This window comes from Brassica napus, chromosome A6, assembly GCF_020379485.1.
Source record: "Brassica napus cultivar Da-Ae chromosome A6, Da-Ae, whole genome shotgun sequence".
In the NCBI taxonomy this organism is placed as follows: domain Eukaryota; kingdom Viridiplantae; phylum Streptophyta; class Magnoliopsida; order Brassicales; family Brassicaceae; genus Brassica; species Brassica napus.
In genome coordinates, this window is record NC_063439.1 from 11,489,616 (window position 1) to 11,517,455 (window position 27,840).

Here is a 27,840-nt window from a genome sequence, read left to right on the forward strand (position 1 = left end):
ATATATATATATATATATATATATATATATATATATTATTCTGGTGTGTTAATGCATTATTACTATTTTTATATATCTAATAAAACAAATTTTATGTTTATATTTGCATGCATTTTGAATTTGTCAATTGCGATCAAAAACATCCAGACACTATCTTACGAAGAGAGAATTGAGTTGTGGAATTTAGAAAATGAGCAATTTGAGGAGTTAATAATTCAACCAACTTTGAGTTATTATGATCAATATTTTCATAGATCACCTTCCTGGACAGACGGAGGTTTAGGGTGGAGAAATATGTGGTCTCGACTTCAAGAAGATGATGCTGCTTGTCTTCAACTCCTACGAATGTCACTACCATGTTTTCGAACACTATGTAACATGCTACAAACGAATTATGGTCTTAAACCAACTTCAAATGTAAGCATTGAAGAAAGTTCAAAGAGATGTTGGGTTGAGATTTGGACGAAATCAAGAGACTGTGAAAAGAAAATTTAAAGAAGTTCTTAAAGCGACGAAATTACTTGCATGCGATTATATCAGAACTCCAACATGACAAGAACTATACCGAATTCCTTAAAAACTTCAAGTACATCCAAACTATTATCCATTTTTTAGTGGATTTGTTGGAGCTATGGATGAGAGTCATGTTTGCGTAAAAGTACCACTAGAATTACAAGGAATGTACTGGAATCGGCACAATAATGCATCGTTGAATATTATGGCAATTTGTGTTCTGAATATGCTATTCACATATATATATAGAATGGAGCACCGGGATCTTATCATGATACAGCCGTTCTCACAATGGCACAAGAAAGCGATCCTGAATTTCCTTTGCCTCCAATGGAAAAGTATTATGTCGTTGACTCGAGTTATCCAAACATGCAAGGATTTTTGGATCCATATAAGTCATCACGAAACAACGTTGTCAAATATCATATGTCACAGTTCAACTATGGTCGTGCTCCAAGGAATAAAGAAGAATTATTTAATCGATATCATGCGTCTCTACGTTCAGTTATCGAGAGAACTTTTGGAGTTTGGAAGAAAAAATGAAGGATTCTTTGTGATTTTCCAAGATATAGTATCAACATAAATAAGAGAGTGGTCATTGTTACAATATGATTGCATAATTTTATTAAGATTTTAAATTTTTCAGATGCAGATTTTGCTGAAGTTATTGCAGAAACAGGAGGATTCAACACACAAGCAGAGACTGATTTTCATACCGATTTAGATGATGTGGAAACAATTGAAGTGACAGATGAAGTACATATGACGCAAATAATAGACAATATTGCAAATATGCTATGGAAAATCAATAAAATAAACTTATTTTCTGATTGTAATTTACTTGTACTTTATAAAAAATGTAAAATAATTTTTTGTCAAATAGAATTTTATATTATATATTCAGTCCTGTTTAGTTTATAAACATCATTCAAGTATTTTTCCGCACATTTTATTATTTTGGTCACCATTCACATATATCTCAAACTGCTTACTTTAGACGAACCGCATTTATCGTGCCGTATGCGTTTTTCTAACACCAACCGCATATAAACCGCACCTCACTATCTAATCCGCTTGTCCCGCACCGCTCAGTTCGATGTTACCATTCAGAGCCTTATTTGTCCAAAAAAAAAGAGAATCCACTTATTTATGATTTGATCATATATGATTTGATTTGTTTGTTACTAACTCAGTGGGTAAAAAAATCCACATTATGGTTATGAATGGAGACATTTAATTTGCGGATTTCACTGTGGATTTCGAAACATTATTGAAAAACGCTTTAATGTCACCAATCACACAATTGCTTCTTTTTCTTGCGGTTTCCAAAAATATTAACAAAAACGCACACGACTTTCGGTGTCTCACAGATATATAGGGTTAATATGAATTACGGGAAAGCAATAAAAATGCTGTGGTTTCTCAAAAAACGCACAGATTTATATATCTATATTATTTCGACTGCAAATATATCTATATATCTATACTATTCTATGTACATCCTTGTAACTTGTAAGCAAACTAAATACACCTATATAAAGCATTTATGTGCAAACTAAATGCACCTATATAAGCATTTATGTGTCTAGGTTCTTCATGTATTTATCTCTCAAATATGTTAACCTTAGTCTATACATTTTAAATAATAACAATTCAATTATAATATCAGATTACCTAAAATGAAAATAAAATTCTTAGAAAATAGTTTATATTGTACAACAATTTATACTGTACATTTAACATTAAGAAATTAATATTTATTTTACAAAGTTGTAGTCATGTTTTTATATAGGCAGCAATCATTGTTCGTCAAGATATATAATTTTTTTTATATAAAAACTTTAATATTCTTATGAGTATATATAAGGATTTAAAATTTGATATACATAGGATTTTTATTTGTTATTTAACACTTTGTTTACAATATCTTTTAATTTGTATTTATATTTTAAAAACAGTAGTTAAATTTATATTAATATATCTATATATATACAAATTTTTATTTTAGATTAATTTTAATATTTAAAAATTATAAATATGAAAATATTATGACAGCATTTTTTTGTCAAAACCGTACTATTTTTTATACCAAATTTGCAGTTGTCCCGCTAACTGTAACGATTGCACCGTATCGCACTTAAATTCTGGACCGCTTATATTATTAAAACTGCCGTTATCATATGGAGCCTGTAGGAAAGAATATAGAAGAAACATTTAGGTTGTGATTGGTGACCTGTGATATGCGGATTTCAAAGCGGTTTTGGGAAATACGCACTTCATCTACCATTCACATTTTTGTGATGGAAAAGCGTTTTTTTTTTTAAAAAAAAATGAAATCCGCTCACGCATTTCTAGGCGACCAAATACACAGAAGATAAAAATAACGCACTTCAAATTGGTCCTCCACCCAAAACCATGCGGTCCACTTAAAAAACGCCTTTGTACAGTATTTAATAAATACTTTTTTTTATTTTAGTTAATATTCTTGCCTATATATTACTACTAGGCTAGGTTGAAATCATTCAATTTATATCATCACCTTGCGTTTCTTTTCTTTTTCCTGTGTAGCCAAACGAAAAAAAAAATTATTTAGAAGAACATATAGACATTTAAAGGTATGATTTGCAATTGTATAATTTATATAATATATATAGATATGAAATAATGGTGTATAAAAGTTTAATATACTCTCACCTTTAAAGTGTTGTTGTAATCTATAGCATAATTAATAAAACTGGTTAGTAATGATGTTAGTTAATTATTCAAAATGAAGTATTGTATTTATCACAAACACAAGCATACACGATTGTTGGTAATCTAAAATTGAATAACTTTGGTTTTCCTTTTGTTTTTATTCTTATTTTAGGAAAAAAAAAGAAGACATCTTGGTCAAAAGAGGAAGAGAGGAAGACGTCCTTTGCTCTGTACTTGGGAAAGAACGTAAGTTTTTAACTGTAATTATTTTAGTATATAGCTATTTAAATTAAGTGGTAATATAATTATTTAATTATTAACCTATGCATTTAAATAAACTAACAATACATCAAAACAAAGTGAAAGTATAGTTATTAAATTATAAAGATGTGCATACTTTAGAAAGTATATTAGTTATCATATTATATGTTTTTAAACTACAGTTTACTGAATGTAAACTAATAAAATTATAGTGTAGATTATGTAAATTATATGATAATTTATTTCTGTATAGTATGGATATTTAAGACAAACAAGTATACATAAGCCTTATGTTTAACCATATGTCATAAGGTGATTTTAAATTGTATAATCTTGGTTTCTCATCTTGTTTGTTCGTTTTGTTTACCCATTCCATTTCAGAAAAGAAAAAAGAAAGCAAGACATATTGCTCAGAAAAGAAAGAAAAGAAGACGTGCTCTCTACCTTGGACAACAAGTAAGTTTATAATTGTAATTATTTTTCTAGTACATAACGATTACAAATGAAATGATAATATAATTATTTAATAATTATCTTATGCATTTAGATAAAGTAATAATACATCACTTAAATGAAATGAAAGTAAAGTTATTTAATTTTAAAACTGTGCATGCTTTAGATAAATATATTTTTTTATCACATTATATGTTTTTTGTCAGCTATCATATTATACGTTTTACAATTTAGTTTAATGTATAAAAAATAATAAAATATAGTTCATGTTAGTAAATTATATGATAATTAATTTTTATATAGTATGGAAATTGGATAATATCATATATAGATTTTTAACATCAACTTACAAATAAATGTAATTGTTTTTATTATAAATTAACTACTATAAGCAGACTACCTTTTCTCTGTATTTGTCATATTTAGGATTCTATAGTATTAACTATTATATTCAAATTGAAGGTGAAGATGTCGTCAAATCGCCAGCGAAATACCAACTCTCGCAGACCAACAAATTCAAACCAAACGGCGGAAGATTCAACTCCTCCAGCAGAAGCAACATTAAGGGTAATGTTTTACTAATTTTGACTTATAAATTTTGCAAATTTAATTTTAATACTAATGTTATAATTTATAAATTTGTAGAATAAAGACAAATACAAATGGTCATACATACAAGAAAAAACATTAATTCAACTGTTCGACGAAGCAGTTGCTTTGGATGATTATACTCTTAAAAATCCATCAGCTATCGGTAGAGAGTATATGGTTGACAAATTCAACCGGGCGTTCAATATGAATATAACTTATAATTTCTTCAAAAACAAGCTTGATGAATTCAAAAAAAGTTATAAGAGATGGAAAACTCTAATGAGTTTTACTGGTATCTCGGTTGATCCTGATACATCTATGATATATGCGTCCGAGGCATGGTGGAAGGAACGTGAAGTCGTAAGTATACATAATTTTTATAATAGCAAAATCAAATAGTTACATATAAAATAATCTAATGAGTGTATATTTATAGGGGTGTAAATTAACAAAAAGCTTGAACCGAAAGCCACCCATTTTTTGGGAGGTGATGGTACGATGTTTCGCACTACATGATGTTCAATCGCAATCTCAACACTCTGCACGCCAACGAAGAGAAGAGTTGATCAACACACGTTTAGTAGATGAAGAAGTTGACGATGGATCCGACACAGATAGTGGTGATCGCCCACAAACACAACCTCAAGAGATGGAAGAAGAAGAAGTGTATCGTGTTATAGTTGACGATGGGACACATCATTTGAACGAAGATACCAATGAAACAGTTCGTAGATGCCATCAACGAGGGAGACAAAATGTACAATCAAGTGCTAGACGTGGGACCACATCTCATAGATTAGGAGAAACTTCTCGAGTTCCTCTCAGGGGTGGGTCACGAGGAAATAGAAGAAGACAATCTTTTGAGACAACAATACAAGACACTATCGCTGGATATACAGAATTTCAACGACAAAGTTTACAACAACTTCGTCCAGGTGCTTTTGACCAAGAAAACTATGATGAATGGAAAAAGGCAGAAGAAATATTTCTTGCTCTAAGCATTCCAAAAGGAAGATTTTACTGGACATGCCTTAATACTCTTAAAGAGTTAGTCTTTTGGCGTAAGTATTTTCTTGATATAGCTGGAAGCATCGACGAAGATAAGTTACAATTATTAGAAGCTATGACTGGTGTTTCACGAAACAACGAAGATGTGCCAAAACAGTTAGGTGTTGACCAATCATGTGGGAGTTCATATAGTCAACAGTGGGGCACACCACCAACTGCTCAACAATGGGGTACCCCACCGTTTTCTCAGCAATGGGGTACACCACCAAATGCTCAACAATGGGGTACACCGCCAAGTGTTTCACGATGGGGGACACCACCTAATGCTCAGCAGTGGGGTTCACCCCAGCCAACTCAACAATGGGGACAACCACCAAATGTTCAACAATGGAACACACCGTCAACTTCTCAACAATGGGGCACACCACCAAACTCTCAACAATGGGGACCACAGCCAAATATTTCACAGTGGAGTACGCCACCAAATGCTTCACAGTGTGAGACACCACCAAATGCTTCACAGTGGGGACTTTCACAAAATACTTCAGGGTGGGGGATTTCATCAAACTTTCAACAAGGCGGACCAGCAAGGACGAATCCGACAACTGTTCAATATGGATTTTCCGTTGGAAGTGAAGAAGAAAGTGTGAGAAATGCTCAAGAAAATAATGCAGCAGTCGGAACTTCACCAAACGATAATGCTGGTCATACTTCACATACACCTAGACCAGGAGGTTTATTCAATATATGGGGAACATCTATAAATATAAACGAAAGTCACCAAAATTACTCAGAAGACGAAGATTAGTTTTTTGATAGTTGTATTTCTATATTCTAGCTTTTATTGTAAAATATTGATATGTTTTTAGTGTTATAATCATTTTTATTTGGTTAATATATTTTATATTTTGCTGACAGATTATTTTATTTCATGTTTAAAATTTCAGGCTTTTCGTATATGTCAATTACGAGCACAAGGTATACACAACCTAAGTTACGAAGAGAGAATAGAAATGTGGAATTTGGAAAATGAGCAGTTTGCAGAGTTAATAATCAATCCAACTTTGACTTATTATCATCGCTATTTTGAAAGGGCACCAGTACAAACCGATAGAGGTCTAGGTTGGAGAAATATATGGCGACGACTACAAGAAGATGATGCTGCTTGTCTTCAGTTATTACGAATGTCACTGCCGTGTTTCTGCTCATTGTGTGATACACTACAAACAAGCTATGGTCTACAACCAACACTAAATGTAAGTATTGAAGAAAGTGTTGCTATGTTTCTACAGATATGTGGGCATAATGAAGTTCAAAGAGATGTTGGCTTGAGATTTAGTCGAAATCAGGAGACGGTTCAAAGAAAATTTATGGAAGTTCTTACGGCAACAGAACTATTGGCATGCGATTATATTAGAACTCCAACAAGACAAGAGCTAATGCGAATTCCTGAAAAACTTTACTCAGATCGAAGATATTATCCTTTTTTCAGTGGATTCGTTGGAGCTATGGATGGGACTCATATATGTGTAAAAGTGGAGCCTAAGTTACAAGGAATGTATTGGAATCGACATGATAATGCATCTTTGAACATCATGGCAATATGTGATTTGAATATGTTATTCACATATATATGGAATGGAGCACCGGGATCTTGTCATGATACTGCTGTTTTGGCAATGGCACAACAAAATGATTCTGAGTTCCCTTTGCCTCCACGAGATAAATATTATCTTGTTGATTCAGGCTACCCAAACAAGCAAGGATTTTTAGCTCCATATAGATCATCACGAAATGGAGTTGTGAGATATCATATGTCTCAGTTCAACTCTGGTCCTGCTCCTAGAAATAAACAAGAATTATTCAACCGGTATCATGCGTCTTTACGTTCTGTTATTGAGAGGACATTTGGAGTTTGGAAGAAAAAATGGAGGATTCTATCTGATTTTCCAAGATACAATGTCCACGTTCAAAAAAGAGTGGTAATGGCTACAATGGGATTACATAACTTTATCAAAATATCAAACTACTCGGACGAAGACTTCGCAAATACAATGCAAGATATGAGACTGGATAACGGAGATCCAGAACCTGGTATTGCTGATACAGAAGAAATTTATACGGCACAGGGAGAACAAATGGCACAAATAAGAGATACTATTGCAAATATGTTGTGGGAAAATCAAAATAGTCGATAGTAGTTTTTTTTTGTATTTTACTTTTTTTAAAAATATATATGTAATTTAAATTTTTAATTCAGGTGAATTTTGGTATTAAAATTTTCTAAATAAGAAAAAAAAATTACATCAATAACAGTAAAGAAAAAATTTTGAATTTTAAATTATATTGATTTCATTGATATTTTTGTTTAACATGATTTTTTTAATTGTTCAATTCCGCAAACTATACATGTTCACCAATCAACACAATTCCGCACCGCTAATTTTATCAAAACCGCACTTGTCCCGCAAACCGCACGAACCGCACTTGGACCGTACCGTACTTAAATTCCGTCCCGCTAGTATTACTAATTCCGCGGTCACCATTCGGACCCATAATTACAGAGTTAGCTATTACATAAAACTCAAACTCGTTATGATCCTCGTATCTGATCGCAATAAACTCCGCTCTTATCCAAATTCCACAATTCTGAATTAGTGAGTTTATAAACGGACACACCTCTTCAGACTTGGATCGGATCAACAACAACTATGGCGGATCTCTCTCTTCCTTCAGATTCTCTCTTCCTCGGATTCGACAGTTCTACCCAGTATGTCCCCCCCCCCTTCCAATTGTAATTTTGATTTATTTTTTTGGGAAACATAATCTCTGATTCTGTTGTTAGGTCGTTGAAAGCAACTGTGCTGGACTCATCCCTCAACATCGTAACGACCGAACTCGTTCACTTCGATACCGAACTTCCCCATTACAAAACCAAAGATGGCGTTTACAGAGACCCCACCGTCAACGGCAGAATCGTCTCCCCTACGCTCATGTGGGTGGAGGCACTCGATCTCATCCTCCACAAGCTCTCCGCTGCCAATTTCGATTTCAAGAAAGTCATCGCCGTTTCCGGAAGCGGCCAGCAGCACGGCAGCGTCTACTGGCGAAACGGCAGCTCCCAGATTCTGAAGTCTCTGGATCCCAACAGTTCCTTGAAGGACCAGCTCCAGAAGGCGTTCTCTTTCGAGGAGTCTCCGATATGGATGGATAGCAGCACGACGGTGCAGTGCAGAGAGATCGAGAGTGCTGTGGGAGGGGGCATGGTGCTGTCTGAGATCACTGGCTCCCGTGCTTACGAGCGCTACACTGGCCCTCAGATACGCAAGCTGTTCACCACTGAGGCTGATTTGTATGCGAGCACTGAGAGGATTTCGCTTGTTAGCTCCTTCATGGCGTCTTTGCTGATTGGTGATTATGCTTCGATTGATGAGACTGATGGCGCTGGGATGAATTTGATGGATATTAAGAAACGTTGTTGGTCTAAGGATGCGTTACAGGTTTGTTTTTTTATTTTTTGGTTTTAGAAAGATGGATTGTTTACTAATAGGCTTCTTTTTTAAAAAAAAACTTTGCAGGCTACAGCTACGGGTTTGGCGGAAAAGCTTGGGAAGTTAGCACCAGCTTATGCTACTGCTGGTTCCATTTCTCAGTACTTTGTTCACAGGTTTGTTGTATCTCTGACGCTTGTGTCTTCTCAACTAGTTAAAAGAAACTTTTTGTTGTTGTTTTTGTTGCAGATACGGTTTTGAAAAGAACTGTGTGGTTGTGCAGTGGTCAGGAGACAATCCTAATAGTTTGGCAGGTACAGATTCAAACAACATAAGCCTGTACTGGTAGTGTATAATGCAACTGGATTCTTTGTATATGGAATACAAAGTTGCTGATGATGAGGATATACCATGTTGTGCAGGTCTAACTCTTAGTACTCCTGGAGATCTAGCCATAAGTCTTGGGACCAGTGACACGGCAAGGCTCTTGATTCCCGTTGAGCTTTTCTTGTTATTCCATAAACAGACTACTTGTGTCCTTACCATTTGAATACAGGTATTTGGGATTACCAAAGAACATCAACCCAGTCTTGAGGGCCATGTGTTTCCGAATCCCGTTGATCCAGAGAGTTACATGGTAATGTTGGTTTACAAAAATGCTTCTCTCACCCGTGAAGGTAGTCATAACTGAAAATTCTCACCCTCACCCGTTATTAGGCAGAAACATAATTCAGAATAGTATGTGACTTTCCGTTTCAGAGATTCGTGACCGTTGCGCTGAGGGATCTTGGGATGTTTTTAACAAGTATTTGGAACAAACACAGCCACTAAATGGTAAAGTTTATATTCCTTAATCCTTCATGTTTCCATCTCATATTTTTTGTTTTCTAAATACACAAATGGATCCATTAGAGAGGAAACTGGGCTTTTACTACACTGAAAATGAAATCCTTCCCCCACTTCCCGGTGAGTTATTATTCTCCTTTCCATGCCATTCACACGCTATAAAAGCTTATTTTTACTAATATCTCTCTCCCAAATACTTAGTTGGCTCTCATCGCTACATTCTTGATAACTTCTCTGGTGAGTCTCTTGAGGGTGTTAAGGAACGTGAGGTCAAAGACTTCGACCCTCCCTCAGAGGTTAGGGCATTGATTGAAGGTCAGTTTCTTTCAAAGCGAGCTCATGCTGAGAGATTTGGTATGCCTTCCCCTCCAATCCGAATTATAGCCACTGGTGGTGCTTCAGCTAACGATAATATTCTCAGTCTCATCTCTTCAATCTTCGGATGTGATGTTTATACTGTCCAAAGGCCTGGTAAAACTTGTTACTTACGAATAAGTTGTTGCTGCTTCCTTGCTTACTCTCTGATAATTGGAAAATTGTTTGTGTGTGTGTGTGTTTGTGCACAGATTCAGCATCACTTGGAGCTGCACTGAGAGCTGCTCATGGCTGGCTCTGCAACAAAAAAGGAACCTTTGTGCCCATCTCCTGTCTCTACGAGGGGAAATTGGAGAAGACGTCTCTAAATTGCAAGCTCAAAGTTAAAGCAGGAGACGCTAATGTGGCTTCCACCTACGGGTTGTTGATGAAGAAGAGGATGGAAATAGAGAAGAAGCTTGTGGAGAAGTTAGGACACTTCTGAATAAATAAATAAAAACTCTTTCGAGTCTTTGAGTAGCTTTTATAATTGTTGAAAAAATTAATAAGATCTACTAAAAATACGCTTTGCTTATTGCTCGAAATAAAGGAAAATTGTATCCTTCCGTCGACGAAGACCCGAAGCTCAATACTTGACAATAGAGTTGACCTGTAACGATATTTAACATTTTGCCGTAGTTTACTCTGAGAAAAACGGTGATTGATACAATGAATCAAATATTTCTGTAAACACAAATCCAATTGCTGATCACATTTTTGGAGATTAGGACTTCGAAGGGAAGTTACCATGAGTTGGTTCAAGCGTGTTGACCAGTTGCCACTAAGTGAAGATGCCAATTTGTATGAGCCCATTACTTCCTCTTGGGTTTGGTCTTAATTGCAAATCCAGTTAAATGGTTTAGCTTCAATGGTTTGTTCAAGATAAATGATGGAATGAACATTATGTGTTATTCTTGGATTATTCAGCGGTTGAGCTCTTTGGTTTTCTACTATTCTCCAACTCTTTGAAATGTTTAGTTCAACCAATATTTAGCAAGCAACAAATATACACATTGTTTTTACATGTTTATAGATGTTAACTCTCTCTTTCCTATTTTATAAGATATTTCGGAAAAGATATAAGTTATGTATTTTAAAATTAAATTTTAAGAAAATGTATAATTCATATATGTTTTATTTTTGATTCTTAGACTATTTTTTTATTTTTTTATACTAACACATTTTAATATTTAATAATAAACAATTTAACAAATATAAAAACAGTTATACCGATTAAATAAATTTAACTTTTACATAAAAATTTGCAAAAAAGAATTAAGAAATTAAACATCATATATTATAGATAGAGGGAATATAAGTTATGATTATGAACCCACCCCATAGGCCTGGGACTGATCGGGTATCCGGCGGATTCATAATTTTTCTATTTTTATCCGGATTCGGGGTTCTCGGATATTCGGGTGTCGGATATCCTTCTAAAAATTGTAATATCCAGCGGATATCCGGATCCGGATTTGGATCTTTAAAATAAATAAAAAATAATATTAATATATATAAAATTTTAACAATAATTTAAAAATAAAAACATATATAATGCTTTTAATTATTTCTATGTATAATATTACAAAATTTACATAAAATTTTATATATACTCTTATAAAAATGAAATATATTAAATAAAATTAATTTTTATATATAAATATTACTATTTTTGAAATAATTATTAATAAAACTTACGGATCCGGATATCCGGACAAAAAAATTAAAATATCGGATCCGGCTTTGACGAATCCAATTTTATTATCCGGATCCGAATTCGTCCCCTCCGAATATCTGGATTTTCGGATCAGATCCGGATCGAATCTCGGATCGAATCCGGATCTCGGATAAAAGTCCCACTTTACCACCCAACATGGTTAATTAAGTAAATAAATACAAAAAAAAGTGTTAGTGGGTACAAAAATTTGTTTAAACCAATTAAATAAGCATTGGGTGGGATGTCAGAATCATTGGTGCCACGTCTTAACTGGACTTTGGGTGGGGTGAGATAAAGTGGAAGAAGTAGCATCACTTCTGAGATAACACAAGAGTAAGAGAGAATATGGTCGGAAGGGAAGAACCATGCGTTTACCAGACCCCAGACGCGCCAGTGGAAGCGCGTGTGAAGGACCTTCTATCCCGCATGACTCTGCCAGAGAAGATCGGCCAGATGACTCAGATCGAACGTACCGTTGCTTCTCCAGCAGCCATTAGAGATTTCTTCATCGGTACAGACAAACCACACATTATCTTATCTCTTCCTGTCTGAAATTTTGTACTTGTCCTTTTTTTGCCGATTATGGCAAATATCATTTGTCAGATTTTCTTCCTTTTTCTTTCTCAGACTTACTATAATTAGTAATATATATATATATATTTATATTTTTTATTTTTTTTGAATTACAGGCAGTGTACTGAACTCCGGAGGGAGTGCGCCGTTTGAGGATGCTAAGTCGTCGGATTGGGCGGATATGATCGATGGATTTCAGCGATCAGCGTTAGCGTCGCGTTTGGGAATTCCCTTGATCTACGGCACAGACGCCGTTCACGGGAACAACAATGTCTACGGCGCCACCGTCTTCCCCCACAACATTGCCCTCGGAGCCACCAGGTTTCTTTCTTTTTTTTCACTTTGAGCAAACTAACTGTTTCTGTCAAAGAGTAGAAGTACAGAAAGTGATTTGCATGCAGCATGCGCTAGAGCTGGATGCGTAGGACTTACTTTTTAATTTGATCTGTTATGTTTCTGTCTTTCTGATGAAACTTGTGTTGTTGTAACTCTGTAGAGACGCTGATTTGGTCAGAAGAATTGGAGCAGCAACAGCACTTGAAGTAAGGGCGAGCGGAGTTCACTGGGCGTTTGCTCCCTGCGTGGCCGTGAGTCTGCTTTTAGTATGTATGGAACATAATGATTTTAAAATAAAAAATTGAATGGAAATTTGTTTTGTCTCTCTTACAGGTATTGGGAGATCCGAGATGGGGTCGAAGCTATGAGTGTTATGGAGAAGACCCTGGACTTGTCTCTGAGATGACTTCGCTCGTCTCTGGGCTACAAGGCGAACCACCCGAAGAACACCCAAATGGTTACCCTTTTGTTGCAGGAAGGTATCATCAATAAACTATGGCTTGATTTAGAGTCTTTTTAAAGTCCTGTTGACATCCTCTCATGGGATCTTTTTTACTGGGTGATAGCAACAAGGTCGTCGCATGCGCCAAACACTTTGTTGGAGATGGTGGTACGGACAAGGGGGTAAACGAAGGGAACACCATTGCATCATATGAAGACTTGGAGAAGATACATATTCCTCCATATCTTAAGTGTCTTGCTCAGGGAGTCTCCACGGTTATGGCATCTTACTCCAGCTGGAACGGAAGTAACCTTCACTCCAGTTACTTCCTCTTAACAGAAGTTCTCAAGGAAAAACTCGGTTTCAAGGTTGGTGTAACTCTTTTCTTGATTGTGACTAATGCAAAATCTAAAAAAAAAAAAGAAAAAGCTTAAACTTTGTTGCTAAGGGTTAGCTTCCTATCTTTCCAGGGATTTGTAGTTTCAGACTGGGAAGGTTTGGACCGGCTTAGTGACCCTTGGGGATCAAACTACCGCAACTGCGTTAAAACTGCGGTTAATGCTGGAATTGACATGGTAAGAGTTTTGAAACGAATATGCAAAAATATTTCATCTTAGCAAATGATTTTCACCATTATGGAAATGGAATCAATGTTATTGCAGGTGATGGTACCATTTAAGTATGAACAGTTCATACAAGACATGACGGACCTGGTGGAGTCGGGGGAAATACCAATGGCTCGGGTCAATGACGCTGTTGAAAGAATACTCAGAGTGAAGTTTGTGGCTGGTCTCTTCGAACATCCTTTTTCGGACAGGTCTTTGTTGGGAACTGTTGGCTGCAAGGTGAGGTGTCTCGTAACGTACCGAGTAGAGAAGTATGAGAGCCTTATTGAACTCTGTTTCTATGCATGCAGGAACACAGAGAATTGGGGCGTGAAGCTGTTAGAAAGTCGTTAGTGTTGCTAAAGAATGGGAAAAATGCTGATAAACCGTTCCTGCCGCTAGATCGCAACGCCAAGAGAATTCTAGTCACTGGAACGCATGCAGATGATCTTGGGTATCAGTGTGGAGGATGGACAAAGACATGGTTTGGTCTAAGTGGCAGGATCACAATCGGTAATATTGTTTGGAAAGAGACTATAATTGGTAGAGATGCTGTCGGAAAGTTAACTATCTTTGTCTGAAATGTAGGCAGGACGCTTTTGGATGCCATAAAAGCAGCAGTTGGAGACAATACCGAAGTGGTCTACGAGAAAACTCCATCAAAGGAAACCTTGGCCTCGAGTGAAGGATTCTCTTACGCCATTGTTGCAGTGGGGGAATCGCCCTATGCAGAGACTAAAGGAGACAGCTCGGAACTCATTATACCATTTAACGGTAGCGATATTGTAACCACGGTGGCAGAGAGAATCCCGACTCTGGTGATGTTGATCTCAGGACGACCTGTGGTCTTGGAGCCGACAGTTCTTGAAAAGACGGAGGCTCTAGTAGCTGCTTGGCTGCCTGGAACAGAAGGACAAGGAATGGCTGACGTCATTTTTGAAGATTATGATTTCGAGGGGAAGTTACCAGTGAGCTGGTTCAAAACAGTTGAGCATTTGCCGGTAAACGCTCGTACCAATTCGTATGACCCATTGTTCCCTCTTGGTTTCGGTCTCAGTTCAAAACCAGTGTAACTTCACCGGTCTAGTATTATTGTGTACTTTGGAGAAGTATCTAATGCCATGTATTACAAACAATGTCGTGTTTGTAAAATAAGCGAGCAATAAGTACTATTGTATTGTAGGTTTGCTATTAGTAACAATATTAATTAATAAAATTTAACGCTAAATATAAAATTTTGCATAAAATACATAAGTAAATGTTAAATTATAATTAAAATACCACATTATTTCATGAAAATATTACTGTAACACTTTTATATTTGATTAACTAGTGCATTTGACAAGTTTTTTTGGTAATATTGTTGTTTTCTAAATCTAGTTTAAAATATTTTTAAGTTTTTTTTAATTTTATGTGTAAAAATAAAATTGATAAAACAAATTTTGAAATATTTATGAGATATTGATAAAATAAATTTTGAAATATTTATGAGAGATAAACATTATAAAGTTTAAAATGATAAAGATAAAATATTTAAGAATTATCAATTCGAGATGTAACTGTAAAGACCAAAATGTATAATAAAATATGAAACTGAGTAGTATGAAGTTTTCGTTCAGTACTAAAAACTTTGAATTTTTTTTTTTTGAATAGCAAAAAATTATACATATTTAAAGTGAGAGAATGTGTTTTGAAGATGCTGTTAGATTTCCTTGGAATTAGAGTGTTTACTTGTTTTCCGTCCCAGTGCAACCTGGATGTGCGTTAACTTATCTTTCGCATCAAATTGGCCAGACACCGGAAAATAGACCATAATAGTTAGCCGAAACTAATTCTACATCAGATGTAAAGATTCTCAACTGTATGAACATAATGGCTACAGGAACTTAGTTCGAATATCTATATTGACCAAAATAACAGATACATTAGTTTTTGACTACACAGAGTATTCATGGGTTAACACAATCTCAGATTAAACTAACTCATCAGTCTACTCTTCCCGGATTTGCTCGCTTTATGGCTTCTTACCGGAGTCAAATACAATCTTGATAAACTGTTGTCAAGGTTTTCTCTAGTGCCATCATTTGCTTTTCTCTGGTGAAGATGTTGACTTTGTCTGGCCTCAACTCCGTTAACCAATCCGTCAAACGAGCTTCTCCCAACCTCAACACTGTTAATAGATCCATGAAACAGACCATCACACGAGCTCCTTCCACCTTCAAAGCCACTGACAATGTTAGCACCACTAAACACACCATCACAAGACTTTCTAGCGCTTACACTGTAGCTTTTCAAAAGCTTCTCACTAACACCACCATTGGTTTCTCCTTTAGATACTCTCCTAAGCTTTAACAAAGACTCAGCCAAAGAACCCTCGACAGCATTTCTTTCAAGTTTCAAACTTTGCTCGGTTTTGATTTCCTTGTTCTTCCTCTGTATCAGTCCCCAAAGGTTCCATCCCTTTGCCCATTTCTTCTTAGGTTTCTTCAACTCTACACTATCCTGCTTCCTCTCACTACTAGCAGCTACACAAATCTTTCCTCTAGAGACTAACTCTTTGCTCTCTGGTTTGTGATTCTTGACCGAATACCAATTTGAATCTCTAAGTTCCTTCTCCGTAACCAATACCTTAGCGCCATGAAACAAACCAACAGTTTCAGGCGATACCTTTGCGTTGGAGATAGCTTTCAACTCATCAACCTCGAGCAATCCTTGTCTCTTACTCGAAACCGATCGATCAAAGCTTCTTCTTCGAGAGTAATAGTTCCTCGTTTGAACCGTTCCACCTGGACTCTTCTCCTCCCCTTCTTCTTCTTCGTTACCGGAGGGTTTCTTCTCAGTGAAGGTTTCCGTCACAGTGGACAATGGCGTCGGCTTGCTATATGATTTCTCGATCAAACATCCATCCCATGACGCCCTAGGTTTCTCAAACGAGATCCTAGACAATCTAGGATCTACATCACAGGAGCGACGGCCGGCGAGTTTCTCGTCTTCTCTCCTCTCCTTGTGATGACTCAGTGAGAATCTCTTCAGCTTCCTGCTCCAAATCGACGCGAAGTCATTGTCCTTCTTCATTTGGTTTCCCCAATCCAGATCTATGAACTCCTTCATCGTCTTCTTGTGCTCTCCACTCTCTTCTTCAACGATCTTCCTTGACTTACCTTCATCAAAACCTTTGATATCTTCTCCGTCGTAGTAATCTTCCTCTTCTTCTTCCTCCTCTTTCAAATCCGGGACCGGAGGCTTTCGAATCGAGAGATCGAGCCGTTCATCGTCATCATCGACGAACAGGTCGTGGAGAGAGCTCGCGCTTGACCTAGCGTCACACGACCTCCGTCGCGGCTGCTCCGAAACGGATGCGGCGGATGCGTTCCGAACGGAGTGGGATCTGATGCGACGGAGCTCAGGGGGTGAAGAAGATTGAGCCTCTATGGTGACGAGGCGTTCACGGAGGCAGGAGGCGCAGAAACCGCTGGATGGTTTGGCGGAAGGGTGACGGTTGCAAAAGGAGGAGGAGCGACGGCGGTTGGATTGCTTGAGGTGGGCCATGGAGGTTCGTTAATCGCTGCTGCGGCGGTGACTTAAGAGTTAAGACTTTAGAGAGTGAGAGTGAAGTTGATAATAGGGGTCAGTCTATTTTCAGAGGATCTTAATGATAGTAGTGTAGACCATTCAGGGACAATAATAAATTCAACTTCCTTTAGATAATTTTTATTATATTTTCTAGGTTCTTACATTTTTAATTTATATATCAAAAACACATCAAACTCATATATTTACAAAAAAAAAATTGAAAATTCTAATTTTGAAAATTTAAGTTATTAATTTTTAGATAGTATTATAAATTTTGAATTTTATTTTATTTTTTAGATTTTTAAAACCCCATCAACTATGTTTATTTAATATAGAAATCCTTAAATTAAAAATTTATTGATAGTAATGGTAATTATAACATGGTAGGATTTAAATTCATTAAATAAGGTTAGTTTGAATATTTTCTCGTTAAATATTTAGTTTGAAGACTTTTACCAAAAAAAAAACTTAATTGAGGGATTTTAAAGTTAAAAATCCAAAAATAAACAACAATAACTTTGTTGTGCCAAAAAAAAAAAAAAAAAAAAAAAACAATAACTTTATGCAGAATCATATTGATAGACTATATATGCATGATCTAAACCTCGCTAGTTGAACTCAAAAACCAGAATTAACATTTTGGAATTACTTATTCTAATTCGAATACACCATTACACCAAATACTATGTTCAAGAGAAAATTCACAGAACTCCCGTTGGTTCAGGGTCTGATAAGTATAAGGACCCTACATTTTTTTTTTTTTTTTGTAACACATAAGGACCCTACATTTTTTTTTTTTTTCACTGAATTTTCATTGATCATTGAAAATTTAAACATATACAACATTACAGAGGAACATCAACAACAAAAAATGCCTCTGTATCTCCACTACCACTCAAACAACACAACAAAAAGGCTCAGGTAGAACTAAGACAAACATTCTCCCCCGAAACCCAACACCATAACTAACTGCCCATGAGAATCACTTCAGAGATAACGGCTTTCATTGACAAAGAATTCAAAAAGCCAAGGAGGATAACCAGTCTGAACATATGATCTCACCAAACCCTGCTTAGTAACGCTTTGAGCAATGAAAGATGCTCCTCTGTTCGCTTCTCTGCTAACCACTTGCAGCTTACAACCAACAATTCTTGCCATACTGATTCCTATTTCACCTGCAAAGTGAAGGAAGGAAGGCCATGCTTGTGGTCTTTCAACAGCTCCAAACATTTCACAGAATTCACCAGCGATGATGATATGGGACATTCTGTGACTCTCCATACTCTCCAAAGCCCAAAGAATCACCACAAGCTTAGCCTGATCCCTAGATTGGATATTACTGAACGCTCTTCTGCTATGGCAAAGCACAACACCTCTCTCGTTACGAATCACCCAGCCACCACCCGCAAGATTTTTGGATTTATTCCAATCAAATCCAACATTGCACATAGACCAATCTTTTGGTGGCGGCTTCCACTTCTCCTTTCTCTTCTGAATATTAACTTGAGTTTCGGAAAGAATTTTTTCCTCCACCACTTGCGCTTCAAACCATTCATCGGCATCTTGATTGGCACGCAACATAACATTTGAAGGAATTGGAGTAAAACCTCTGAACAAGAGCTCGTTTCTCGACTTCCATAATGACCATAAGATCCATGGCCAAACTCTAAAAGAATTTGGCACCACCTTGCGTTTCTTCTCCAAACTCAGCAGATAACTGAAGTTTACAAAAATCGAAGTTTGGTGGAATCCATTTTCGGGATTGGGGATACCTGAGATAGCCCAAACGAGTCTTGCAAGAGGACATTCGAAGAGAATGTGATTGATAGATTCAGTTGATCCTCCACATACTTGACATCCACTGTCCACCTTCATTCCTCTAGCTTCCATAAGCTCCGCTACAGATAGGCCACCATTTAATGCTTTCCACAGAAAAACTTTGATTTTTGGAACCGTTAAGACCTTCCAAACCTTCTCTTTAAGCGGATTAATAGAAGGTTGGTTAAAAGCTTCTGGTTGAGATAGTCTAGTCTTCTCTTCAAAGGCTAAGTTATAAGCCGTTTTAACAGAGAATTGACCACTTCGAGTCAGCTTCCAAGAATAAAAATCCTCTTTTAAAACTGCTGGCTGATTCTTTAACAGCATCTGAACATCTCCTGGAACAAATATTTCACACAGAGCCGTTGGATTCCACAAGCGAGTAGAGGAATCAATCAGAGAGCTCGCAATCAGGTTCACATCGAAAAAGTAGTTCTTAATCCAAGGAGCTCGCATACCTTCCACTGGATCATCAATCCATTTATCAATCCATACTCTAGTCTTTTGTCCATTACCCACTCTGCGAATAATGCCTTTTGTCAGAAGCTCTCTGCCATGCAACAAACTACGCCAAGCGTAAGACGGCCTAAGACCTAAGGGAGCTGACAAAAATTCACCATCAGGAAAGTATCTACTCTTCAGGAATCTCGCAAGCATCGAATCCGGTTGAGATAATACTTTCCACGCTTGTTTGGCCAACATAGCTTGATTGAAAGCTTCAAGATCTCTGAAACCAAGACCACCTTGGTCCTTAGGAAGGCACAAACGTTCCCATGCTACCCAATGAATCTTTCTTTGATGAGGCTCAGCTCCCCACCAAAAGGCCGCTAACATGCTGGTGAGTTTGTCAATGATAGATTTGGGGAGACGAAAACATGACATAGCAAAGGTCGAAAGCGAGGAGCCAGAAGACTTTATCAATACCTCTTTCCCAGCCTGCGAGAGGTGCTTATAATACCAAACGTCAAGCTTCCCATGAGTTTTGTCTTTCAGATAAGAAAATAGATCAACCTTCGAACCCGAAAAACACTCTGGGAGGCCCAAATATTTGCTTGCTCCCCCTTGATTGGAAATACCAAGAGTATGTTGAATTGCTGCTCTTGATTCTTCACCGACCTTGTCACCAAAAGAAATGGAAGATTTCTCACGGTTAATTGTCTGTCCAGTAGCCTCACCATAGAAAGTGAGGATTCTTTGTAGCACTGAAGCTTCGCTCACTGATGCTTTACAAAGGAACAAGCTGTCGTCAGCAAACAAGAGATGGGAAATAGTTGGACCCTCCTCTGAAAATTTCATTCCACTGATCAAACCATTTCTCTCCGCCACATTAAGTAGATGCGTAAGCCCCTCAGTGCAGAGAACAAACAAAAATGGTGACAACGGATCGCCTTGGCGTAATCCTCTCTGTGGATTTATCAACCCAAATGGTTGATCATTAATAAGAACCGCAAAGGATACTGATGTAACACACATCATCACCCAGTCAACCCACTTCAAGCTAAATCCCAGTGCCAACATCAGACTCCTAAGATAACTCCATTCCACACGATCGTATGCTTTCGACATATCGGTTTTCACCGCCATCATCTCCTGAGATATTGGATGATGCCTTTTGAGGGCGTGAACCGCTTCGTGTGCTATGACTATGTTATCAGATATGAGACGATCCCTAACGAAAGCAGATTGATTGGACGAGATAATGTCCTGTAAGAAAGGTTGAAGCCTTCTTACCAAAATTTTTGAGACGGATTTGTACAACACAGAGCATAAACTGATGGGCCTTAAATCCTTCATGAACTCCGGGTCATTAATTTTGGGAAGAAGGCAAATGTATGTGAAGTTCCAATCTCTAGGGAGAGAAACCGTCTGAAAGACCTCTTGTATCTCACTGGTGATCTGCTCTCCTACAAGATCCCAATGCCGTTGAAAGAAGAGTCCAGTCATGCCGTCAGGACCAGGCGCACTGTCTGGATCAATTGAAAAGATCGCTTCCCTAACCTCCTCTTTAGAAATGTCTCTTGAGAGGACGTCATTCATCGAATCAGAGACTTTTGGAACCATACTTTCCAGCACTGGAGTGTAGGACCGAGGATTAGAAGAACGGAAAAGAGTCGAGAAATAGTCAATAGCAACTTCAGCTTTGGCGCCTTCCGACCATTGATCCTTTCCATTCTTGTCCTTCAACTTATCAATCAGGTTTCTGGATCTGCTTGTTTTGACCGAAGAGTGGAAAAATTTAGAGCAACGGTCCCCATGAATCATCCACTTATCCCTGCTCTTTTGTTTCCAAAAGAGTTCCTCTTCCTTATAGGCCTTAATCAAATCCTTCTTAATGATATTAATCATGAAAAAACAAGGATAATCTCTTGATTGCATCCATTCTAGTCTTTCTTGCAACAAACGAATCTTGTCTTGAGAATTGTAGACAGATTGTCTCTTCCACCGGCTGAGAGCATTTCTACAATTTCTTATTCTCTGAGACACTGATTGATGTCGACCATTACAGTTCCTCGCCCAAGCTATGCTAATCTGTTTCTTCACATCATGTTGGATTAGGAACTTCTTATCAAATCTGAACTGACCTTTGAAAGCCTCATGGTTAGCATAGAAGTTTAACCAAACAGGTCTGTGATCAGAACCGCGCTTCTCCAAAAAAATTTGGTTCGAGCCCGGAAATATCTTGAACCATTCTTCATTTCCAAAGCTCCTGTCTAAGGCGCACTGAATCCATTTATTCCATCTTTTGCCACCCCAAGTCAGCTTGTCGCCCCTACTAGACAGTTCCTCCATACCACAATTCTTCAACATGTCTGCAAAGGGCAAGAAAGAAGCCTCAGACCGTCTTGGACCACCTGATTTCTCTTCATTATTTAGAATCTCATTGAAGTCCCCAATGAGGCACCACGGTTCTTTGCGATTAGTTCCAATTCGGTTAAGTCTTTCCCACACCTCATTACGCCCCTCGATGATCGGATCTCCATATATACAAGAAAGAAAAAAGGTAATCTCTCCATACTGTACCAAACAGTCCAAAATGTTTTTATCTGCAAATTTTACATCCATCTTCATGTTTTTCTTACAAAAAAGGGCAAGGCCTCCACTAAGGCCATCAGGGCTAACTGTATAAACACGATCATACCCCAACCACACCTGAGTATCTACCAAAACATCGCGACAGTTCTTCGTTTCCATCAAAAAAAGAATCTCCGGGAAGATTTTTTGACGCATCTCCCGAAGACGTTGAATTGTCAGACCTTGAGGCCGCCCCAAGCCCTGACAATTCCAGCTGATTATGCTCATTGGGCGTTGGGCGATCCCTCACTTGGGATCGCCTTAAGGCATTGCGCCTTATTGTTTGACCTTCCACCCAATTCTTGCACCACTTTCTTCCTCTTTCTACTACCCATTTCCTGCTTACCCTCTCTTCTGTCTTCACCATCATCAAATTGTTGTACCATCATACCTGAAGATAACTTATTCCTTAACCCTTTAGGAGGACGCCTGCGCACATAACTACTCTTCTTGATAGTCCCGGAAGATCTAGGCTCAGGGGAACCTACACGGAAAACCGTTGAACTATCAAAGAAAGGATTCTGCACACTGGCTTCACTACTGTCGTCGAAGAAACCAAGCTCCAACACCGGCTCACTAAGAGTGACCTGAGGTTTGAAGGCTTTAAACGCTCCCGCCATAAGCTTGTTGGGATTGACATTTAAATCAAATGAGACCTTCTTTTGACTTTTCTCACTGTAATCAAATACCAACCCTTTTCCTTTGTTTAAATCAGAAGTAACCATGGGGGCAGCTTCTAAACGCAGAACAGAACGTTGAGCTCTTGGATCAGCTTCAGCCTCTTTGACTGTACTTCTCAATTTATCCACCTTGATTGCTCTGTCTTCCCCTGTATCAGCCAGCATATACCTCCTCATTTCATCCATAACCTCTTTTGCGATTCTTGGTCTCCCTGAAAGCTGATCCAAGCCAACCTGAGACTCTTCCAGAACACCATAAAGAGGATCCTCCAGATTTAGTGTTGCAGCAGGGGCCTTCTGTAACGCTACTTTAGCTCTGTTTCTTCTAGCTTGAGATTCCTCTTGACGTTTCCTGATTTCAATCGGACAGATGCTCTTTTCATGATTGAGACGCTTACAAGTAAAACATCTCTTCTGCAGCTGCTCATAATCAAAATGAATGGTCGCCGTCTTTCCACCCTTACGATTTATAACTCTGGACATCTTTAACGGGTTGGCCACATTGAACAGCACCTGAACACGGATATAGTCCTGGGTGACAGGCTTCAGAGGGTCAAACGCCACCACTATGACTCTTCCAATCATGTCTCCAAGAGTTGTTAAAGCCTCAGTAGTGTAATATTCCTCTGGAATATAGCTGATCCTCACCCACAGAGGAATAAACTGAAGATAATCCTCCGGAGGGTATTCTACCCAACGCTCAAGCACCATCGCCCATTCATTATAAGTCTGAACCCCTTTTTCCAGAACATCAAGAAGATCATGTTCAGAATTAAAGATAAACTGAAACCTCTTTCGAGATAAGGCGATACCACGAACTTTTCCTTCTTTTTGCCATTTTCGAGGCATAGTGATGATCAACCCCGACATACGCTGGCACTCCGGGTTTAAAGACCTCCCCATGATACTGAGACGATTTTCTTCTATGGAAGTGAATCCCGGACGATCTGGCATGGTAAAAGGCTCCTCATCTTCTTCATCCAGGGACAAAGCCATTAAGGCCCGATCCATAGCCACAGACATATTTGCAGACGAGAACTAGAAGAAGTAGGTGTTTTTTTTTTTTTCTACAACCCAAATTCAAAAGCGATAAGAACACCGAACAGAAACACTGAAAAGATCTTTCTTTTAAGCCAAAACCCACTTAAATATAATATAAGAGGATAAGAAGGGAAAAATAAAACGTGTTTTAAAGACCCCCACTCATCAAAGACGTGTTGAACTCTCTTTCTAATAAAAGAACACTTTAACCCACTTGGGGTTCCTAGAGAGCAAATTCTCACTCTTCTTTCTCTCTCTTTTTTCACCACTAAGGACCCTACATTTAACCACACATTTTAAGAGGAATTCATGAGAAAGGGACCGATGATATTTTGGCAGCTTGTGTCCAGTGCAAACGTAATGGATTCCCTTCCAAATCAATAAGTCAAAGTCAACTTTTTATATTTTGTTGTTAAGAAAATGTCATGTTTATCTTCAGTGAAATATTTGTCTGATAATTTGATGATTGTTTTAATACAAGGGGAAATGGTTAGCTTAGTGGTACTTAGAGCATCTCCAAAAAAGAACTCTATTTTAAAGTTTTCAAAATTTTATATTTGAAGTTTAAAGGTGTTCTTTTCCAAAATCAAAACTTTAACTTCAAAACTATTTTTATTTTATAATATGATCCTTATATTTGTCATAACTAATTTGAATTCACAAAACTTTTGTAAATAACTAGCAAATATATAAACATATTACAAAAATATTAATTAATAAAATATTATATTAAAATATAAAATTTTAAACAAAATAACTTGATTAATATTAAACTTCAAGCAAACTACCATATTATTCCATAAAGTGATTTTCGTAATGCATATATGATATACTAGTGCATTTCGAAGTAAAAATGGCTCTTCTCATTTTAATTTGTAGATTAAAGATAAAAATTGTTGAAATCGGGTGATATTAATACTTGTAAATACATTAGATTAGAACAAGAAAGTAAAAGAGAAACATAAAATATTGCTAAAAGACTAACTTTTATCGATGATATTAATACTCGTGAATATATTCAATATGAACAAGAAAGAATTGTACAAAAAGACGTCGTCAACAACAACAACAACAACCATCTTCAGTTACACAAAACAAATTAGACAATATTTGGAAATTTTGAAAGTTCCGGATCAAACTTACATGATTATTAGTGTTGTTATAATATTTAAATTTGTGTAATAGTTATGTCTTCATGTATTTTTTAAAAAGTTTTTTTTGTTAAGTTTCTGTCGTATACTTTTGTTATCTAAATTTAGTTTTAAATATTTTAAATCTTATTTTAAAGTTTTATTTAATTTCATGTGTAAACTTAAATTTTGTAAACAAAACTTAAAATATTTATGAGATATAATATTTATAAGGATTAAACAATAAAGAAGAAAATATTTATGAATCATAAATGTGATATTTGAAGTTATAGAGTGTCTTTTGGAGATGCTCTTAATGACGCACTTATTCTCTTCATCTTCATGTTTCTGTTTCTTTAACAGACAATTTAGTAACGGAAATTGTTACATCAAACGGTTTGAGCTGGGATTTTACACTCCTAATACGTTCATGCCCCATAGTAGGGATATCCAAGGGAGAAAAACTTGACTAGATATGCACAAATATGCAGGTGGCTAATAAATGTTTTGAACTAATTACGAGTTTAAAACGAATCTATCGAGAGTACGACTGTAGTATTATAAAATGGACAGCACGAGTAACATAGAGATTCGGAGATAGGGCAAGTTCCCAAGGAAAGAGATGTGTTCTTCAAAAAACATAGTAATTCCCGAAGACAAACAGTATTTTTATGTTATTACTATTAATACTGCCTTTTTCTTTTTGTCGACATCTACAGATTTACCTGCAATTATTCTCATTTTCTAATAAAGACTGGAATCTGCCATGTGTTCCTCTAGATGCAGTGACCGTGATAGTTAATTTTTTTTAATAATAGAATGCTATATAGAGGAATAAGTAGGAATGAGTAAAATATTTGTAAATTTTGATTCGATTCGTTGTCTATTTTTGATTTGAACTGAAAAAAATAGATATACATAACTCTACGAACCAAAATAAATACTAATATGCAATATTCATAAGAAACGAAACGAATCACCATTTTTTTTAAGAACGGAAATCCAGTCGGTTATATGCATATATATACATATATTTAAATAATGAAAAAATTGTTAAAAATGACTCAAAACTTGATTTTGAATACAAAAGTGTACACCAAATTCAATCAATTGCAAAAGTAACTCAAAAGCCTAGTAAAATTACAATAATAGTTAAATAAAAAATTGAAATCATGTAATAATAAACATTTATAAATGATGTAAATTTAGCTTTACTAAAACTGAATAACTTTTAACATAGATGAGTGCATATAGATTGACTCATGATAATCTCTAGGATTGGTAACATATGTTGTAGTAGTGTTCGTATTTTTAGGATAAAATTTTGGAATCTTATATATATATATATATTTTTTTTAATTTGACCTATATGTGTTTACTGGCTATGTAATAAATGAATTTAAACACTTTCTAAGTATATTTTAAGCTTAATGAATTGTTTTTTGCTTATTTATTTGATTATAGGGTCTGAAAGACTCACAGAAGACTTTCAATGAAGAAGTCTTTTGACATCCCGTTTAAAATTTAGTAGACTTAAAGTTCCCGCCTAAATATTAGAAGAATTTAGGTTTTCCACCTAACTCGAAGTCATCCAAAAGTCTTCCATACGTCTTCTAGTGGAAGTTTTCTCATGAATTATATCTTAAAAATAATTAATAAAATTTATAAAAAATATTTTGAAAGCAAAAAAATTGAAATCATGTAATAATAAACAATTATAAATGATGGAAATTTAGTTTTACTAAAATTAAATTATTTTTAACATAGATGAGTGAATGTAGATTGAGCTATGATAGTCTTAGGCTCCGAATGGTGACTGCGGTTTGAGCGGTGCGGGACAAGCGGTTCAACTGCGGTGCGGTTTTAACAGTTATAAAAACGTATAAATATATGGTATATGTAGAAATTTTTGTTAGTGTTAACTGCGGTGCGGGGCGAGGCAGTTGTAAACATTCGAAGCCTTTGGTTTAGGATTTGGTAACATATGTTGTAGTATTGTTGGTATTTTTAGGGTAAGATTTTGAAATCATATTTTTTTTAATTTGACTTATATATGTTTAGTGACTATCTAATAACTTGATTTAAACATTTTCTAAGTTTTTTTTTAAGTTTAAGAAAGTGTATTTTGTTTAGTTATTTGATTATAGGGTCTGGAAGACTCCTTGAGACTTCTTGGGAAGTCTTCTTGGTCAAATGGTTTAGAAAACTTCTTGAGAAGTTTTCCAGTCTAATTTATGTTAAAAGACTTCTTGTGAAGTCTTCCAAACCGAACCAGAACTTAGCTTACCTTCAGTTCTAATATAACCGAAAGTAAACCAATATATATTTAACCTAAGCTGATAATTTAAGGACATATAAATAATATTTTTCATTTTCTGGTGTTTCTAAGAAAATCAATTTAGTACAAAACTCTAGATGTTTGCTCTGAGGTGATTTCAATGGCGATTATAACGACGATTTCCGTCGAATCTCTTCTCCGTCCTTTTCACCTTTGGTAATCTTGTTATTCCGGTAAATCTTTTTTCTCCTTCATCGCCGAAGTGTATTTTAGTACATTAAACTAACCCGCTTGATTTTTTTTTGTCCAGATTTAGAACTGTTTCTATTGTAGTCAAACTCTACTGCCAGTAAGTTCTTTCTCT

At 36.3% G+C, this 27,840-nt stretch overlaps 6 protein-coding genes across 8 annotated transcripts; 3 read left to right on the top strand and 3 right to left on the bottom strand.

Annotated features, from left to right (window-relative positions):
- Window positions 1–81: 81 nt before the first annotated feature.
- Window positions 82–8,214, top strand: LOC106410140 (putative nuclease HARBI1). Of its 3 annotated transcripts, XM_048782683.1 has the most exons (6): window positions 2,734–3,128; window positions 3,380–3,453; window positions 3,850–3,924; window positions 4,384–4,488; window positions 4,567–4,872; window positions 4,949–6,437. In XM_048782683.1, exons 4-6 carry the CDS (start codon window positions 4,390–4,392, stop codon window positions 6,326–6,328), a joined length of 1,785 nt encoding a protein of 594 aa, XP_048638640.1. In that variant the 5' UTR covers window positions 2,734–3,128; window positions 3,380–3,453; window positions 3,850–3,924; window positions 4,384–4,389; the 3' UTR covers window positions 6,329–6,437. The 3 variants fall into 3 exon arrangements, with proteins under 3 accessions (XP_048638642.1, XP_048638641.1, XP_048638640.1); XM_048782685.1 differs by lacking the exons at window positions 4,567–4,872; window positions 4,949–6,437 and adding an exon at window positions 6,468–8,214 and having other exon boundaries at window positions 82–3,128; XM_048782684.1 differs by lacking the exon at window positions 4,567–4,872 and having other exon boundaries at window positions 2,727–3,128.
- Window positions 8,061–10,773, top strand: LOC106350192 (xylulose kinase 2). Its single transcript, XM_048782686.1, has 10 exons — window positions 8,061–8,290; window positions 8,366–9,020; window positions 9,099–9,187; window positions 9,261–9,325; window positions 9,434–9,489; window positions 9,568–9,688; window positions 9,771–9,845; window positions 9,924–9,977; window positions 10,059–10,328; window positions 10,424–10,773. Exons 1-10 carry the CDS (start codon window positions 8,232–8,234, stop codon window positions 10,654–10,656), a joined length of 1,677 nt encoding a protein of 558 aa, XP_048638643.1. The 5' UTR covers window positions 8,061–8,231; the 3' UTR covers window positions 10,657–10,773.
- Window positions 10,774–12,171: 1,398 nt separating this feature from the next.
- Window positions 12,172–15,100, top strand: LOC106347569 (beta-glucosidase BoGH3B-like). Its single transcript, XM_013787142.3, has 9 exons — window positions 12,172–12,439; window positions 12,618–12,822; window positions 12,998–13,088; window positions 13,171–13,316; window positions 13,404–13,647; window positions 13,750–13,854; window positions 13,942–14,124; window positions 14,196–14,397; window positions 14,473–15,100. Exons 1-9 carry the CDS (start codon window positions 12,274–12,276, stop codon window positions 14,955–14,957), a joined length of 1,827 nt encoding a protein of 608 aa, XP_013642596.2. The 5' UTR covers window positions 12,172–12,273; the 3' UTR covers window positions 14,958–15,100.
- A 665-nt stretch (window positions 15,101–15,765) lies between these two features.
- Window positions 15,766–17,733, bottom strand: LOC106347567 (protein OCTOPUS-like). Its single transcript, XM_013787140.3, has one exon. It carries the CDS (start codon window positions 17,431–17,433, stop codon window positions 15,862–15,864), a length of 1,572 nt encoding a protein of 523 aa, XP_013642594.2. The 5' UTR covers window positions 17,434–17,733; the 3' UTR covers window positions 15,766–15,861.
- A 711-nt stretch (window positions 17,734–18,444) lies between these two features.
- On the bottom strand, window positions 18,445–22,338 carry LOC106363358. The gene has a single exon (XM_013803110.2). It carries the CDS (start codon window positions 22,336–22,338, stop codon window positions 18,445–18,447), a length of 3,894 nt encoding a protein of 1,297 aa, XP_013658564.2.
- Window positions 22,339–22,571: 233 nt separating this feature from the next.
- LOC125609935 lies at window positions 22,572–24,050 on the bottom strand. Its single transcript, XM_048781554.1, has one exon. The coding sequence runs from the start codon at window positions 24,048–24,050 to the stop codon at window positions 22,572–22,574; it is 1,479 nt and encodes a 492-aa protein (XP_048637511.1).
- Between the last annotated feature and the right edge of the window lie 3,790 nt (window positions 24,051–27,840).